The 16,488-nt window shown below is 43.5% G+C and overlaps 1 protein-coding gene across 1 annotated transcript; it reads right to left on the reverse strand.

The window, feature by feature from the left end:
* Positions 1-3,021: 3,021 nt before the first annotated feature.
* LOC114042289 (sialic acid-binding Ig-like lectin 10) lies at positions 3,022-12,831 on the reverse strand. The gene is made up of 9 exons (XM_027860961.1): positions 12,399-12,831; positions 11,908-12,276; positions 11,483-11,767; positions 11,307-11,354; positions 10,952-11,215; positions 10,560-10,844; positions 5,910-6,015; positions 3,968-4,049; positions 3,022-3,298 (listed from the first exon to the last, which is right to left on the reverse strand). The coding sequence occupies exons 1-9, from the start codon at positions 12,502-12,504 to the stop codon at positions 3,110-3,112; spliced, it is 1,734 nt and encodes a 577-aa protein (XP_027716762.1). The 5' UTR covers positions 12,505-12,831; the 3' UTR covers positions 3,022-3,109.
* Positions 12,832-16,488: the final 3,657 nt, after the last annotated feature.

A 16,488-nucleotide genomic window follows, 5' to 3' on the forward strand; every position in this document is an offset into this window, starting at 1 on the left:
AGATTAGTACTGTAATTTACCACTGTGTCTTGTGTACCTAACCTCTTTCTCTGATTCACCACTATTTCTTAGCCAGTAGTAGATAGTTTTGATGATTACCACTCTATAATATAGTTTTGGATCTGGTATAGCTAGGGGAAGGGGGAACTTTGAAAAATACCATGGAAGCCAGAAGGAGGAGATGAAGAAGGAGGGCATTCCAGTCATGGGGAATAGCCAATGAAGATGACCAGAGTTGGGAGGTGTGTCTTGTGTGAGAAACATGGAAGCCAGCATCCTTTGATTATAGAGGATGTGGGGTGGGGGTGGGGGAGAAGTAAGTTGCAAGAAAGGGAGAAGGGGGCCAGGCTTTGAAAGGCTTCTAATGCTGAAGAGATTTGCTATTTGATCCTGGAGGTGATAGGGACCTACTGGAATTTATTGTGTAGGGGCAGGGCTGACATGGTCAGATAAACTTTAGGAAAATAACTTTGGCATTGGAGTGGAGGATGGCCTGGAGTGGGAAGAGAGCTGAGTGAGACAGGGAGACCCACCAGCAAGCTACATAATCAAGGTATGAGGTTGTAAGGGCTTGTACCTGAGTGGTGGTATTGTTAGAGCTTTGAAGCACTTTAGAACAGAGAACGTCAGAGCTGAAAGGGCCCTTAGAACAGGGAATGTCAGGGCTGGGAGGGCCCTTAGAATAGGGAATGTCAGCACCTAGGAAAGATTTTGGAGACCATGTAATCCAAATCCCTTGCTTACAAATAAGGAAATTGGGATAGAGAGGGGCTGTGACTTACCTGGTCATATAGTTGACTTTTGGGAAGTTAGGGACTCCCCAGAGCACATTGGCAGTTGAAGGGTCTCTGACTTCCCTAGGGCATCTCTTCCCTTTCTTGAAGCAGATAGCATCTTTTCAATGCATGAGTTGTTGGGGATGTTCTCTGGATGGCAGGCACATCACTGGGGCTTCAATGAAAGCCTCTCCAGCTTGGGGGGGTCCTTCCAATGTTTATTCTCAGCTGGCATCACCTTTGAAACCCAAGGGCACTTTTGTACAATGATGTACCAGAGGGGGAACACTAATCACTACCATTGACATTGAACATTGTGGTCGACAAAGTCTTTCTCACACAGAACACAGTGGAATAGGTAAAAGGACATGGAAGTCTACCTTGCCTATAGGACCCTCCCCTTCCCTACTTCCCAGCAGTGGTGTGATGCATTAGAGGGGTCTGAGGGCCTGGGTTCAGATCCCACATCTGCTTCTTACTGCCTACTTGACTTTGGGCAAGTAACTGGAGTACTCTGGGCCTCAGTTTCCTCCTTTATAAAGTGATAGGAGTTAAAGTAGATGATCTCTAAAGTTTCTTCCATTTTAAATCTATTTGTTCTATGAAACACAAATTGTGATAACAATTCCCTCCTTCATCCTCCCTCCCCAATACCAAGCAAACCAGAAACAAAAGAAATTCCCAGTGACTGTGGAAAGAATGATGGCGAAGGAATGGTATCTTTTTTTTTTTTTAGAAAATTGGGGTTAAGTGACTTGCCCAGGGTCACACAGCTAGTAAGTGTCAAGTGTTTGATCTGAAGCTGGATTTGAACTCAGGTCCTCCTGACTTCAGGGCTGTTGCTCTATCCACTGCACCACCTAGCTGCCCCTCTATGATGAAGGAATGGAAGGGAATGTTGTTAGGTTGTGAGAAATGACCAATATGAAGAATTCAGAGGTATCCTTGGGAACTGATGTGGAACTGAGGGGCAAGAAAAAAGCAGAGACCAAAGGCCCACAGGCACACTGACCAGATATAGATTCACATCAAGGAGCTCATATAACCTTTCTTGTGACCTTTAACCTCTCTGGACCTCAGTTTCCCCATCTGTAAAATGAGGAAGTTGAACTAGGTAGACTTTGAGGTTACTTCCTTCTCTAAACTTACAAGGTAATGATATGATACTTTGTATAATTTGAATATATATTTTATATACTTCTCTGTACACATATTCTATTTACCCTGTACCATTGTCCCCTTCTTATTTTTGTGCCCGCTCAGATTCTAGTATGCAGTATGCACTTAATGTTTGTTGAGTTGAATTGAATGTAATTGAATTGAGTGGCAGAGCAGGGAGGCACTGTGTCACATCAAGAACTCACAGGAATCTCAGAGGGTCACGGAGCCAAGCAGTCCCATTGGGTCATTACAGAATAAAAACCAAGATGCCCAGCTTTTGTGGGGGAAAGAACAATTGTTCACTAAGTCTGTGGATACACACAATCAGTTAAAAGGCTCTTTTTGCTTCGTGCTGATAATTTTTTTCATACATTCTTTCTTGATGAAAATACTTGCGTATTTGAATGGAAGGCTGTTTTTTTCCTAATTACACCTGCTTTGGAAACTTCCCCACCAAAAGTCCCCCCAAAACAAAGAACATGAAATTTCAGAGCTGGAAGGAGCCATAAAAATTACCCAGACTGACTTCTTCTTAAAGATGGGAAAACTGAGACCCAGAGAAGGGTAGTTGATTTCCCCAAGCTAGCTAGGGAGAGAACAGTGTTTTCTAACCTGATAACAACTTGGCCTGAGTGGTCTCCACATTCTTTCCTAGGTCCAACAAACTCTGTTTTAAGGTTTCTACTTGTCCTGGAAATCTCAGTTCTAAGGTCCCTCCTGATCTATCCCTGACATTCTGTGTTCTAAGTTCTGTCAGCTCCGACATGACCTCTGTCTTCTAAGGTCCCTTCCCTGACATTCTTTATCCGCCTTCTCTCCCAGTTCTGAAATTCTGTGTTCTAAGGGCCCTTCCATCCCTGACATTCTGTGTTCCAAAGGCCCTTGTAGCTCTGACACAGTGTATTCTAAGTTTCTTCTCATTTCTGATATTCCCTGATCTAAGGTCCTTCCCATCTCTGATATTGCCTGTTCTAAGGGCCCATACTGTTCCCATACTTGACATTCCCTCTTCTAAGGGCCATCCCAGCCCTATTATGATACCCTATCTTCTATTTACAAAAATAACATCATGACCCAGTGATAGTAAGGTTCTGTTAATACTACATTTGACTTCTTCTTTCAGTAACAACACCATGTATCTTGTTCCTCTTCCATTCTCTTCCTCACAAAGGCTATTTTTGAAACTTGATCTCAGCATACTCAGTGCCAGCATATGCAGACTCCTGGGGATTTTGGGGGCTCAGCTTCTGGAAGCTGAGGCAGGCATAATGCAGCTCGGGTCCCTCCTTAGAGGTGGGGCGTGATGTGTCATGGGGTGGGGGTCTCAGGGAACTTTTCAACCTCAGTATCCCATCTGGAGCCTGTGAGGAGAGGAAATGGTGTAAGGGTGGCTCATAGGGTCCTGGGGCAAGAGGGTGATTGGATAGAAACAGTTGGAGGAAGAAAGACTGGAAGACATTTTCTGTTCTTGAAAGGTGGCCTCTTTCTTCCCTCCGGCTAGATGAGACCACTTCTCTTACGTCTGAACTATAGGGTATTTTTTAAGATTTTTCATACTCCCTCACAGGCCACATTCAGAGTTATTGAGGAGTGGCCCCTATTCTCCCCGGCTCTTGAACCCTTCCACATTGGTAACTCCATAACCCCTGGCAAGAGAGGTCCAGCTCTTCTATCTTAACTGTCAACTAGGTGTTTGATGGTTTTCTCCACTTTTAACAGGGCACATTCCAGATCTGGGGGTAGGGAAGGGGAATAGAGAGGGACAGCCCCTGTGGCTCTTCCTCTGACACCATTCCTTCTATGACCTCCAGGAGGATTCCAATTCCCCAGTTGTAATGACGCTGATGTGGGCAACCCTTTTCTTCTTTAGATTTTCACATCACAGATTAGATTTTTTCCCCCACAAAAGAGTTTGACTAGTCACTAAGATAAAATAAAACAAACTCACAGAGTGCAGAATAATAACAACAATAATAAAGACAGATAATGGATAAGGCAGAAATGGAAACAGTTATGCCCGAATTACTCACAAGGGGGATGGCCTCTGAGGGAAGGTGCCTGTTATCCTCAATGGCTTCAGCCTCTGCTGATTTCCTCTTAAGAATCTTCACCCTGATTAGATGAATGCATAGTGACCAGAGATTAGGGCTTATTCTCTATGCCCCTCATCCCTTCATCCGCCCCTTTGAGACCCCTGGTATGGCTGGGATTAAGACAACAATACTTTCTAGGAGAAAAAACTGTGGAGAAGTAGCCAGACAATTAGTAAAAGGAAAGAGCTTTTAAAAGATTCTGAAGATAACACCCACTGAAAGTCAAAGTGGACTGAGAATCGTGGAATTTGAGAGTTGGAATGGACCTTAAAGTTGATCTAGTGCAACTCATAGCTAAGCCAAAACCCATTCTACCATATGCCCAAGAAAAAACCATTCAGCCTCCAGTTGAAAATCTCCAGCAATGGGGAACTCACTACCATACAAGGCAACTCATTCTGCTTTTAGACACCTCCGATAATGAGGAAATTGCTTGTGATGTGAAGTTGAAATCAGCCTCTCTGTTCTTTGGTCTAGGGTCTGAAGAGAATGAATCTAATTCCTCCCCTCTATTTTATGCCATTTAGGTATTTGAGGACAGCTAATATAGACTCCCTATGTCTTTTATTTATTCTTCAGGCTCAGTAGTCTCATTTCCTTCTGAATTCCTGGTTTCTAGGTCCATCCTCATCCTGATCATCCTCCTTTGGACAAGCTCTTTTCTCTCTTAAAATGTGACAACCAAAACAAAGTAGAATACTCCTGCCATGGGATGACCAGGACTGAAAGCAAAGGGACTGTGATTTCCTTCATTCTGGATCATGCTTCTGTTTATGTAGCCACAAGTCCCTTTAGCTGTTCTCATAGCCATGTCACACTCTTAACTTAATGAGCTTAAAACCCCCTAAAAAATCTCATGAGTTTTTTTTCCAACACAAATTGCTGCCTAGTTTCACCTCCCTTATGCTAGACTGCTACAATTGATTTTTTGGACCTATGCAGAACTTTACATTGATCGTTATTCATTTTGATGTTTAACCCTATCCATCTCAAGGGCTCAAAACTCCTGATTGATGGACACTCCCCATAGGGGGGGAAGGGGACAATATTTGGCCTTGGAAAACATTTCCAAGATATAAAATGATCTTATTGTCATTTATTATTTAGACCGGGAGTTCTTCCCCCCCCCCGTTATCATTTAAAAAATTTTTTTATTAATTTATTTTGATTTATCAAAAATCACTTCCATGTGCTTTTGAGTTTAAATTTTTTCTCCCCTTTCCTCCCCACCACCCTCCCCAAGACGGTGCACAATCTGATATAGGCTACATATATACATTCTTATTAAACATATTTTCAAATTAGTAATGTTGTAAGTAAAAATTAGAACCAATAGGAGAAACCACCAGAAAGAGGAAACAAAACTCAACAGAAAGAAAAAAATAGCAAATAGTATGCTTCGATATGCATTCAAATTCCATAGTTCTTTCTTTGGATGTGGATAGCATTTTTCATCCTGAGGCCTTTGGAGATTAGACTGGGAGTTCTTAACTTGGGAGTTCTTAACTTGGATAGATTTCAGGGGTTTATAAACTTAAATGTGAAAAATGATATCTTTATTTAAAATACAATTGTTTTCCTTTGTAATTCTATATATTTTATGCATTTAAAAACCTTATTCTGAGAAGTGTCTTCACCAGATTGCCAAAGGGATCCATGACACAAAAAAAAAGTTAAGAATATCTACTTTAAACTATGGATTGGCCAGTGAAGTCACATCAGTCACAGAACCTTTCATGGGGGCAGAAATCCATGGTCATAGTCTTCCAAAAGTGTATAACTCATTCCAGAAAACTCTTGACAGCTTCTTGAGATGTGGACCTTGAGGTTACAAATGTTTACCCCAACACTCCCATCCCTCGCCAGCCCCAACACTCACACAATGATAAGGAGGCCAAGAGCCAAGAAGCCAGTGACAGCAGCCCCATAGGCAGCTCCCATGATCAGTGGTTTCTTGTTCATTTCCGTGCCTTGAGTAGTTCTCTCTGAACACAGAAGGGGATGGGAGTGAATTAATCAATCAATAGACATTTATTTGACACTTTTTAGTCACTGTTCTAGGCATAAATCCTGCCTTCAAGAAACTCAAATTCTATCAGTTGAAGGAACATGTTCACATATAAGTAGATACCAAATATCTGCAAAGTAAAGACAAGATTTTTTTTTCTTTTTGTGGAGGGGGAATGATGGAAAGAATTATTAGCAGGGTAAGGAGGTGGGGAAGTAGGGATCAGGAAAAGTCTCATGTAAGAGGTAATACCTGAGCTGAGCTTTCTAGAAGGCAGAGATAGGGAAGTAAGTGCATTCTCAAAATGAGGGACAGACTGGTCAAAGGCATGGAGATGGGAGATGGGATGTGGTGTGTTAGCAAGTAGGGCAATTTGAACAAGATGTAGGGTTTGGGAAGAGGAGTGAGATGCAATAAGCCTGGAAAGGAAGACGAGTCAGATTGTGAAGAGCTGTCAAAGCCAAACAGCAGATTTCTGATTTAGATGACAAACAACTTGGAAAGAATTTAAAATTCTGTTCAATGTAATGACCAGCCACGATTCCAGAAAACTTATAATGAGTTATGCTGCCCACTTTCTGACAAAGGGGTGATTATCTCAGAAAACAGATTGAGACATTTCCCCTCTTAAAAATAGCCAATGAGGGAATTTGTTTTGCCAGACTATACATGTCCATAACAGGAGCTTTGCTTTTCTTTCTCTTTCAATGGGAGGAGGAGATGGAAGAGAGAGAGACGGTGAATTTTCATTTAAAAAATATAATTTAAAAATATGTGACTGCCTATTTTGAGGCTATTGCAACCTACCCCAACAACAATCTACAAATAGCACCAGACCAAATAATGACCAAGAAGTCCAAAGAGAAACCACCAAAAACAAAAATGAAATCATCCAGCCTAGAACTGCCTAAAATATAAGCCAGAAGCCCACGGCCAACAGGAAAGGGAACCTGACAGAAAAGGTAGGCCGGCATAGGTGAACAAAATTGAAGCCTCGTGGCATCTCAGAGACTAGCCAGGGACATTTCAAACTTGCTTCACCCTCTCTCCAGAGACAGCAAGAGTAGAAGCCTTGGAATAAAAAAAAAATCCCAGAATGGTTAGAAATACACATTCCTCTGACTTTGGAAGCAGTCAAGAGTGGTAGACATCAGTCCTCGATGGAAATATTCAGACTTAGGATACCCCAGATCTAAGGACATTGGAGGTCAAAGGCCTTGAAGATATATCTCTATGAATCTCAAAGATCAATGAGTGAAGAGACACCCTAGGAGGTGGAGGTCAGTGCAGAAATACAAGTGAACCTGGTCAAGACCACAGTAGGTCAATTACCTCAGTCAAAATTTTACCAGGAAACAGATACTGGCCCAGGCATGAAGCCTTAATTCAGAAACGTATATATATGTGTGTGTATATACATATATATACACATATATACGTGTGTATGTATGTATATATGTATAGCTTTTTGGTGAGGCAATTAAGATTAAGTGACTTGCCAAGGGTCACACAGCTAGAAAGTGTCAAGTGTCTGAGGTTGGCTTTGAACTCGGGTCCTCCTGATTCCAAGGCCGCAGCTCTATTCACTATGCTACCTACCTGCCCCCACTATATTTCAAGAAAAGAATCCATCCACCACCTCTTGAAAGAAACTCCAAGAAGAAAACTCCCAGGAATGTCATGCTAAAGAACTACAGCGAAAATCACACAGGCCTTGGCAGCTACCATAAATGAGAGCAGATCTTGGTATACAGTACCCTAAAGGGCAAAAGAGAAAGGCAAATAAGCAAGAGTAACTTATCCCATAAAGCTAAATGAATCAGATTACTGGGAGAAATAGAAAGTAAAATTGTAATAGTTAGAGATCTCAATGGGTCTCTTTAAAAACTAGATATAATTAACCAAAACAGATAAGTAAAAGAGAAATTAAGACAGTACAGGAGAAAAAAAAAACTTTTAATGGGATAGAGGTTTTTCAAGTTTTCCTGATGACAAGATCAGAATTTAGTAGAAACTTCAAAATGCAAAAAAGCAAATTCTAGAAAGGTAAATGTGTAGCATGTCCCGAAAGTCTTAGTGCAGTTACCAAAATATATATAGGAACTTGATTGAAATATATAGGAAGAGTCATTCTGTAATAGATAATGTTCAAAGGATATGAACAGGTAGTTCTCAAAGGATGAATGAAATCAATCATCAACAGTCATATTTTAAAGTTGCAAATTACTAATATTAAGAGATTTGCAAATCAAAACAACTCTAAGTCAACCCTAAATCCACCAGATTGGCAAAGTTGACAGAAAAATCACCATTGTTGAAGGGAATATGGGAAGACAGGCATACTAATAATGCACTAATAATGTAGAACTGGACACTTTGGACCCTGTGATAATATTACTAGGCTTATATCCCCTACAAAGAGATCAAAGAAAGAGGGAAAGGTCACAAAAGCACAAAAAAAGTCATAGCAGCTTTCCAGCATTTCAACGAAGAATTGGAAACTGAGGAGGAGGAAACATAGTGGCTGAACAAATTATAGAATAAGATTAATGTGGTATGTGGGTAAACTCAAAGAATGGACATATTGATTATATAACAATAGAAGTGACATTACTAGAAAAGGATCCGGTTGGTGCAGTTTTTTTTTCCCTACAAGGTGTAGGAGAAGGTATAAGAAACTTGGACCCACAGTTGTCACTGAGTCAGGGGCATCCAGACTGATTTTGCCTTCTCCTGGGAAAACCTGTAGGGAGGGAGAATTTTAGGTGCCTCCCCAGATCCTGAGGCCCCCAACTGTCTGTCAATGCTCATCTACCACCACTTACATCCCCTCTATGTCACAAATAGGGTTAGTAGAAGCAGGTAAACCAGCATCTCTGAGGCTAGAGAAGAGACCCAGGCTTTGTCCCAGAACTTCAAATGAAACCCCAGCATCTTTGAGTATGTCAGTCTGCCTGTCCAGGAAGAGAAAGACCTAAGGAAGTCATTTTATGAAGAAAGAAAGGGCCTGTAAGGAACTTAATCCTGGGAACCAGGGAAAGGAGTTTTTAGTGACTGCTGCACCTGGCTTAGCTTTGGCAGACCCAGACCCAGAAGAATAGGAACCACAGTGCAGTCACATTGAGGAAGCTGGGGATGTTCTCACTCTGGGGAGGGAAACAAGGAGGAAGAAGTAAAATACTCAAGAAGGTCTGGCCTAGATTAGTGAAGGAGTTGTGCTTCAGACCTCCTGCACAGACCAGGAGTATACTATGTGAATGTGGACTCCCATTGTGCCCAAAGAAATAGGGAAATCTTGGTTTTAGAGAATCTTTGGAAGACTTGCATGGACAGATACAGAGTGAAATGAGCAGAAGCCAGAGAACAATTTATACAATGTCAATAGCATCAGACTGTGAGCTCCTGGAGAGCAGGGATCATCTTTTGCCTGTCTTTGTCATCTCCAGAGCTTAACACAGTGCCTGGCATTTAGTAGGCACTTAACGTTTGTTGACTGACTTCCAGTAGTATAAAGAAAAATAATTTTGAAAGACTTAAGAACTTTGACCCAAAGCAGTGACCAACCAAGGTTCCAGAGGAAGGAAAGAAATGAGTATTTATATAGTGCCTACTACATGCCAGGCACTGTGCTAAGCACTTTACAAATATTATCTCATTTTTAACTTCGTAACAACTCTGGGAAATGGGTGCTATTATTGTCCTCATTTTATAGTTGAGGAAACTGGTGCAGACAGAGGGCAAATGATTTGCCCAGGGTCACACAGCTGCTAAGTGTCTAAGGCTGGATTTGAACTCAGGTCTTTCTGGTTCCTAGCATTCTATCCATTGTGCTTCCCCTTACAGAGGGGCAGTGCAATCAAGATGTGGATGAGACACAAATATGTGGACGTGGTGAATATATGGACCATATTTGTTAATACATAGTATTGTTTTTGACAAGTGATGGTAGAATGTCCCCCCAACCTCCCCTCCAAAAAAAAGAAGGAGATGAAGAGGAAAAAGAAGGGGGTCATTGAAGCCTTTTTCAGAATGCCAGGAAGACAACAAAAGGATGGGAGCAGATGGTCAGACAAGCAGGAAGGCTTTTAAAGCAACGTGTTGGACTTCTCATATTCTTTAAACAAGCAAGCTGTGCGGAACAAAGATTTGTGGTTTCATATACTATTCTTTTTTGCACTCTCCTATTTACACAGAAATGCTATTTTTAGGTGTTTATGAAGTTCATAATTTAAAAAAAAAATAACAACTTTTAAGCACAAAATAAAAAGCCCAGCTGAAAAAACTACTTTGTCCCTAAAGCGAAGCAATCCCCTTGAAGTTCCTTAAGCAGGTGGTGACAGGATCAGCCCTGTGTTTTCTGAATATCCATTAGGCAGCTGTGTAGATTGGAGAGGAAAGACACTGGGGCAGTGCGATTCATTAGGGCGCCCTAAATGAGGTCCTTGTGGTGTGTGGGGACCCAAGCATCCAGCCTGCCAGCCCTATTGCTGGCAGGACCACTTCCCTCCCCAAGGTCCTCACCTGGAACCAGCAGGATGCTGACACTGTGTGTCCCATGACGGTTCTTCCCCTCACAGCGGAGGCGGAGGGCAGGATCTGGCTTTTGCATCAAATTCAGGCTACTATTGGTCCAGACCCCTGAGGTAGTGGACACCACCTGGAGGGTGTCATTGCTGCTGCTGTCCAGCACAGGGCTCTCCCCCAGCCACCAGCACAGAGAGGGGGCTGGCTCGCCCTGGACAGAACAGGCACAGAGCAAGCCTTCCTCAGTCCAGGAACAAGAGGAGCTGAGAGGCTTCGGGGGGTCTGTTGGGAATGAGGGAAGAGATGTGAGCTTGTAGGACATTCTTGCCCTCCTTATTTCCCCAGTTCCCATGCCACCCCCACCTCCATTCTCAGTCTCTCTCACTCACACTGCACAGAGAGCATCAGGGAGGCCTTCCTGGACCTCGGTGGGGCCTGAGTTTGGCAGGTGTACTCTCCAGAGTCGCTTGGCCCCACCTGGTCAAGTTGCAAGTTCACAACCCCAGCAGCTGAAAGCTGGGAGGAGGTCAGAGTTCGCTTCCCCTTGGTCCAGTTCAGAGAGACGGCCGGGTTACTGTCAGCAGCACAGCTCAGATTCAGGGACTCACCCTCCAAGACCCACAGAAAGGACACATTTCCCAGGAACCTTAGGACTGGGGAGAGAGCAGGCCCAGACAAAGTGATGATAGACCCTGCATCCTCTTCTCCTCCCCTGACTCCCAACACCTGTGCCTGGCTCCCTACCTGGCCAATTTGCCTGGCGAACCTGAATGGTTGGCTTCTTGGGAGGATCTGTAATGGAAACATGGATCAGGAGTGGTTAAGTTTGGAACTTCTCTTCAGAAGTTGGAGAGAAAACAGAAGCCCTCTGTGTACCATCTTCCCTCATCTGGGCCCCAGCTCCTGCCCCCAGAACTTACAGGTGACGTTGAGGTGCACAGTCCTTTCTGAGGTCACACAGGACCTCTTAAAGGTTACTCGACAAGTGATTTTGGTGCCATGGTCCTGGAATTTTGGAGTGAAAGACAGCTTTGAAGAGGCATGGGTCCTGGTGCCAGGACTCTGGGAGGAGAGGGCAGACCCTGTCCAGAGAAAGGTGGGGGAATTTGCCCCCTCACAGGCCCCTGGCATCGTGCAGATCAGAATCCCTTCATCCCCAGCTTTCAGGGTCTCTAGGACTTTGATAACTGGCTTCTCTGTCAAGTCTGGAGGAAGAGAGAAGTGAGTCTTTCCCCAAGGGGGCATGGAATCAATGGGTCCTTTCCCTGTATTCACCTCCCTTCCCCCAGCTCTGTCCCTCCTTTCATGGGCACCCCCAGCTACCCCCAAGCCTTGTGTCACCTACCTGACACATTGACAAACACCTCATTTTTAAACTCAGGTTTTAATTTTCCTTTCTCCACCTTGAGTATGTATTTCCCTGTGTCCAATTTCTGAGCATTCTTGATGGACAGAGTGCAGTTATGGTTCTGGGGATTCCCAATAACACTGAAGCGGTCTCTAAATCTTTCAGATATGTTCAAATAGTGCTTATTGGTGGCCACTAGGATGAGATTGGTTTTTTCCCTCAGGTACCAAAAGAGAAAGATCTGATTGTTGGCTTCGTCCTTTCCAAGGGAGGAAAAGGTACAAGGAACTTGTACACACAGGTTCTGCTGAACCGTCACTGTTTCAAGGACATTTACTTTGAAATCTGCCTCTTCTTGGAGAAGTCCTATGGGGAGGGAGAAACTTAGGAGCTTTTCCAGGCCCTGAGGCACCCTCCCCACACACCCCCACCATCATCTAGTCCTCAACCACCTTGCTCACCCAATTCCAGCATCTGTCACTACTTACTTCCCCGGATGACGGGCAGCAGGAGCAGGCATACCAGCATCCCTGAAGAGACAAGGGTACAGGAAGGATCCAGGCTCCAACCTGGGACCTTCTCCAGCCCCGGCATCTGTGAAAATGTTAGGCGGCCTGTTCAGAAGGAAAGTCAAAGGGAACCACTGGATGAAGAAGGAAAAGCGCCCAGCCTCCAAGGAACCTAACAGTTCTGGGATCCCGGGAGGGGAATTCTCAGAGACTGCTGCATCGGGCTCCACTGTGACAGATCCAGATCCCAAGGGGAGGGACTTCACCAAGGTAGCCACAATGGGGAAGCCGAGGGTTTTCTGCCTTCAGGACAACAAACAAGGAAGAAGTAAAAGTAAATTGCTGATCCAGGCAATGCTGGTGAGGAAGCTCCATCTGGCCCCTGCTGCTGAGAGCGGAGAGTGTTCGTTGGCATGAACAAAATGCAAGTGTTTCTGAGGATGAGAACGAGAAAAGTAGCAATATCAAGGGAAAGTTTCATGCAAAAGTGGGCACGATAAAGACAAAAACAGAAGCAGAAGAGATAAGAAGATGTGGTAAGAAAACACAGAAGAAGTCCACAAGAAAGATCTTAACATCACCAATAACCACAATGGCGTGGCTACTGATCTAGAGCCAGACATCCTGGAGAACAAAGCCAAGTGAGCCTTAGGAAGCATTGCTAACAATAAGGCTAGTGGAGGTGATGAAATTCCAGCTGAGCTATCTAAAACCCTAAAAGATAATGCCATTAAAATGCTGCACTCAATATGCCAGCAAATTTGGAAAATTCACCAGCAGCCACTGGATGGGAAAAGATCAGTTTATGTCCCCGTCCTAAAGAAAGGTAACATCAAGGAATGTTCAAATCACTGAACAAATGCACACATTTCGCACACCAGGAAGGTCATGCTTAAGACTCTGCAGGCTAGGCTTTGGCAATACATGAAGCGAGAATTACCAGGAGAGCAGGCTGATTTTTGAAGACAGAGGAACTAGAGACCAAATTGCCAACAGTCGCTGGAGTATGGAGAAAGCAATGGAGTTCCAGAAAAACCTCTACTTCTGTCTCATTGACTATACTGAAACCTTTGACTGTGTGGATCACAACAAAATGTCACAAGTCCTCAAAGAGATGGGAGGACCACAACATTTTACTTGTCTCCTATGAGGAAACTGTATGAAGACCAAGAAGCAACAGTTAGAACCAAACATGGAACAACTGATTGGTTTAAGATTGGAAAAGGAGTAGGACAAGTCTGTACACCATGACCTATTTATTTACTTTAGATACAGAGAACATCATGAGAAATGCCAGGCTGGATGAATCCAAAGCTGGAATTTAGGTTGCCGAGAGACACATGAACAATCTCAGATATGTAGATGACACTACTCTGATGGCAGAATGGGAAGATGAATTAATAAGGCTCTTGATGAGGGTGAAAGAGGAGAGTGTAAGAGCTGGCTTGAAGCTTAACAGCAAAAGCACTAGGATATTGACAACTGATCTCATCATGTCCTGGCAAATAAAGGGAGAAGAAATGGCAGTGGTGTCGGATTTTATATTCTGGGCTCAAAGATCACTGCAGATGGTGACTGCAGCAGTGAAATTAAAAGACGTTTACTCCTTGGAAGGAAAGCTATGGCAAATCTGGACAGCCTACTGAAAAGCAGAGACATCACCCTGCTGACAAAAGTCCACATAGTCAAAGCTGTGGTTTTTTTCGGTAGCAACATACGGCTATGAGAGTTGGACTATGAGGAAAGCTGAGTGCTGCAAAATTGATGCTTGTGAATGGTGGTGCTGGACTTTTGAGAGTCCCTTGGACAGCAAGGAAGCCAAATCAGTCAATACATAAAGAAATTAATTCAGGCTATTCATGAAAGGCGATCCTAAAAAGACCATGGAGAACGGGAAAGGAACGTTAAATGCACTATCGAAGTCAGGTTTTGTTGTTGTTTTTTTGTTTGTTTTTGGTAATAATAATAATAGCTAGCATTTATATAGTGCCTTAAGGTTTGCAAAGTTCTTCACTAGTATTGTCTCATTTGACCCTCAAACAACCCTGGAAGGTAGGTGTTATTATCCCCATTTTACAGGTGAGGAAACTGAGGCAGACACAGATTAAGTAACTTGCCCAGGGTCACAGAACTAGTAAGAGTCTAAGGCAGGCTGTGAATTTAGGTCTTTCTGACTGTAGGTTCAGCCCCGTATCCATTGTGCCCCTGAACTGCCTGCAAGGATCAGACTGAAGAAGTGAAGAAAGTCTGTCCAGAAATGACTGTGATAGAGTAACAAAAAATTATAAGGAAAAAAAAAAAACCAACTAAGCGAAAAAGTTCCCTTTGCAACCCAGTTGTTCTCTTTTAACCACTTCCCTTTTGTCCCCCTTCCTCTTTGGAATGTTCCTCTTTCTGTTTTCAAATTTCATTCTTGAGGGCTTCTTACTCCTTCTGGTCTGACTTCTCTGAGAGGATATGGGGCCATGGATACCTTTCTTTGAACCTTTGGAAATGTGCTTTTCCCAAATGGATGGTGAATGTCAGCCTGCACTCAGCCTTTCCCTCCCTCTCACAGACTCTTAGTTGGACTTTACTTTCTCTCAGCTCCCTTTATTTTGTTTCCATGGTTAGTTCATCTTTTGTTGAGGACAATGTTTAGAGAAGCCATCCCCCTGCCAGTTCCTCTTTTTTGAAGGGCAAGGGAGACCATTCCTCTTCTCACTTCAATTAATACCGTCTTAGAAGGCCCCAAAAGTTATCAGCTTGAAGGTAGGAGTTTCCTTCTCTTAGTTGATATAGTCCCAGAATCAATTAATAAATGGATCAGAATATCCTCACAAAGTTTGCTAAGGATTTTCCTACAACCCTATAACAATGTGTGAATCTCTCTCTCTCCCCCTCCCTCCCTCTCTATTTCCCTCTCCAGGTCAGAAGCTGAAGGAAAAACACTGTGCTGTACTGGAATCATCTTGTAACTGGCTAAATCTGTCATGCCCCTTGAGATTATAAATGATCAAGGAGCCCATGTTTCTGAGGGCTTGGGGTTGGGGTGGGACTTTCTCTCCTCCTCCTCCATTGGCCATGACATTGAAGCTGTAGGACCTGTAGCAGGTATTGCCAGGAACAGAGCTGCATAGCTAAGGATAGATATGGATTGAGAAAGATAGTTACCCAAGGAATAAACTTCAAATTGCAAGTCCCCTCATGCAGAGAAGAATTCCTGCCATGGACTTAAGATCTCCTGACCCTGTGAGTCCAGCCAAGGAGCACGCCCAGTAAAGACACTGCACCCCATTAGAGATGCTTGAGAACTCTACCAAGAAAGAAAGTGCTTCTGGACCCGGGAGGCAGAGGAATTGAGAGTTGTTTTGGTCACATGTGTTGTTATTTAGTCAATGAGTGGTGTCCAATTCATTGTGACCTCATTTGGGGTTTTCTTGGCAAAAATACTGGTTTGTCATTTCCTTCTCCAGCTCATTTGACCGATGAGGAAACTGAGGCAAACAGGATGAAGTGGCTTGCCCACGGTCATGTAGCTAGTAAGTGTCTGAGACCAGATTTAAACTCAGGTCCTCCTGACTCCAGGGCCAGCACCCCATCCACTGCACCACCTAGAGGCCCTGTTTGGGCACACATGCTTCTTTATATATTGCATTAATACCATGTTGCTTTACGTTTATGTTCACCCTCCTCATGGGCAAGGTGTGTATCCATGAAAGAGTGCTTCCCAGGGGATAGAGAGGGGGAGAGTGTTTTTTGGTAACCACTTTTCTTCCTAAACCAGCTTAGTAAATTATGTGATCAAAGTTTTCTGACTAATTTTCAATGGGAAACACACTGATGAAAGCCTATGGTTATGAATAGCTACCCATAGGGTTAACCCTACAGTAGTTCCTTTTCCCTGGGGACCAAAACAGAAAGTCACGGAAGTAACCCATATGGGGTGCTACAGAAGGAAGAAATAATTATTGGCAGTTCCACTTAGAGAGAAAGAAGGGGAGGAGGGAGGGAGGGAGAGACACACACACACACACACACACAGAGAGAGAGAGAGAGAGAGAGAGAGAGAGAGAGAGAGAGAGAGAGA

This window comes from Vombatus ursinus, unplaced genomic scaffold (assembly GCF_900497805.2).
Source record: "Vombatus ursinus unplaced genomic scaffold, bare-nosed wombat genome assembly UNPS02014344.1, whole genome shotgun sequence".
In the NCBI taxonomy this organism is placed as follows: Eukaryota; Metazoa; Chordata; class Mammalia; order Diprotodontia; family Vombatidae; genus Vombatus; species Vombatus ursinus.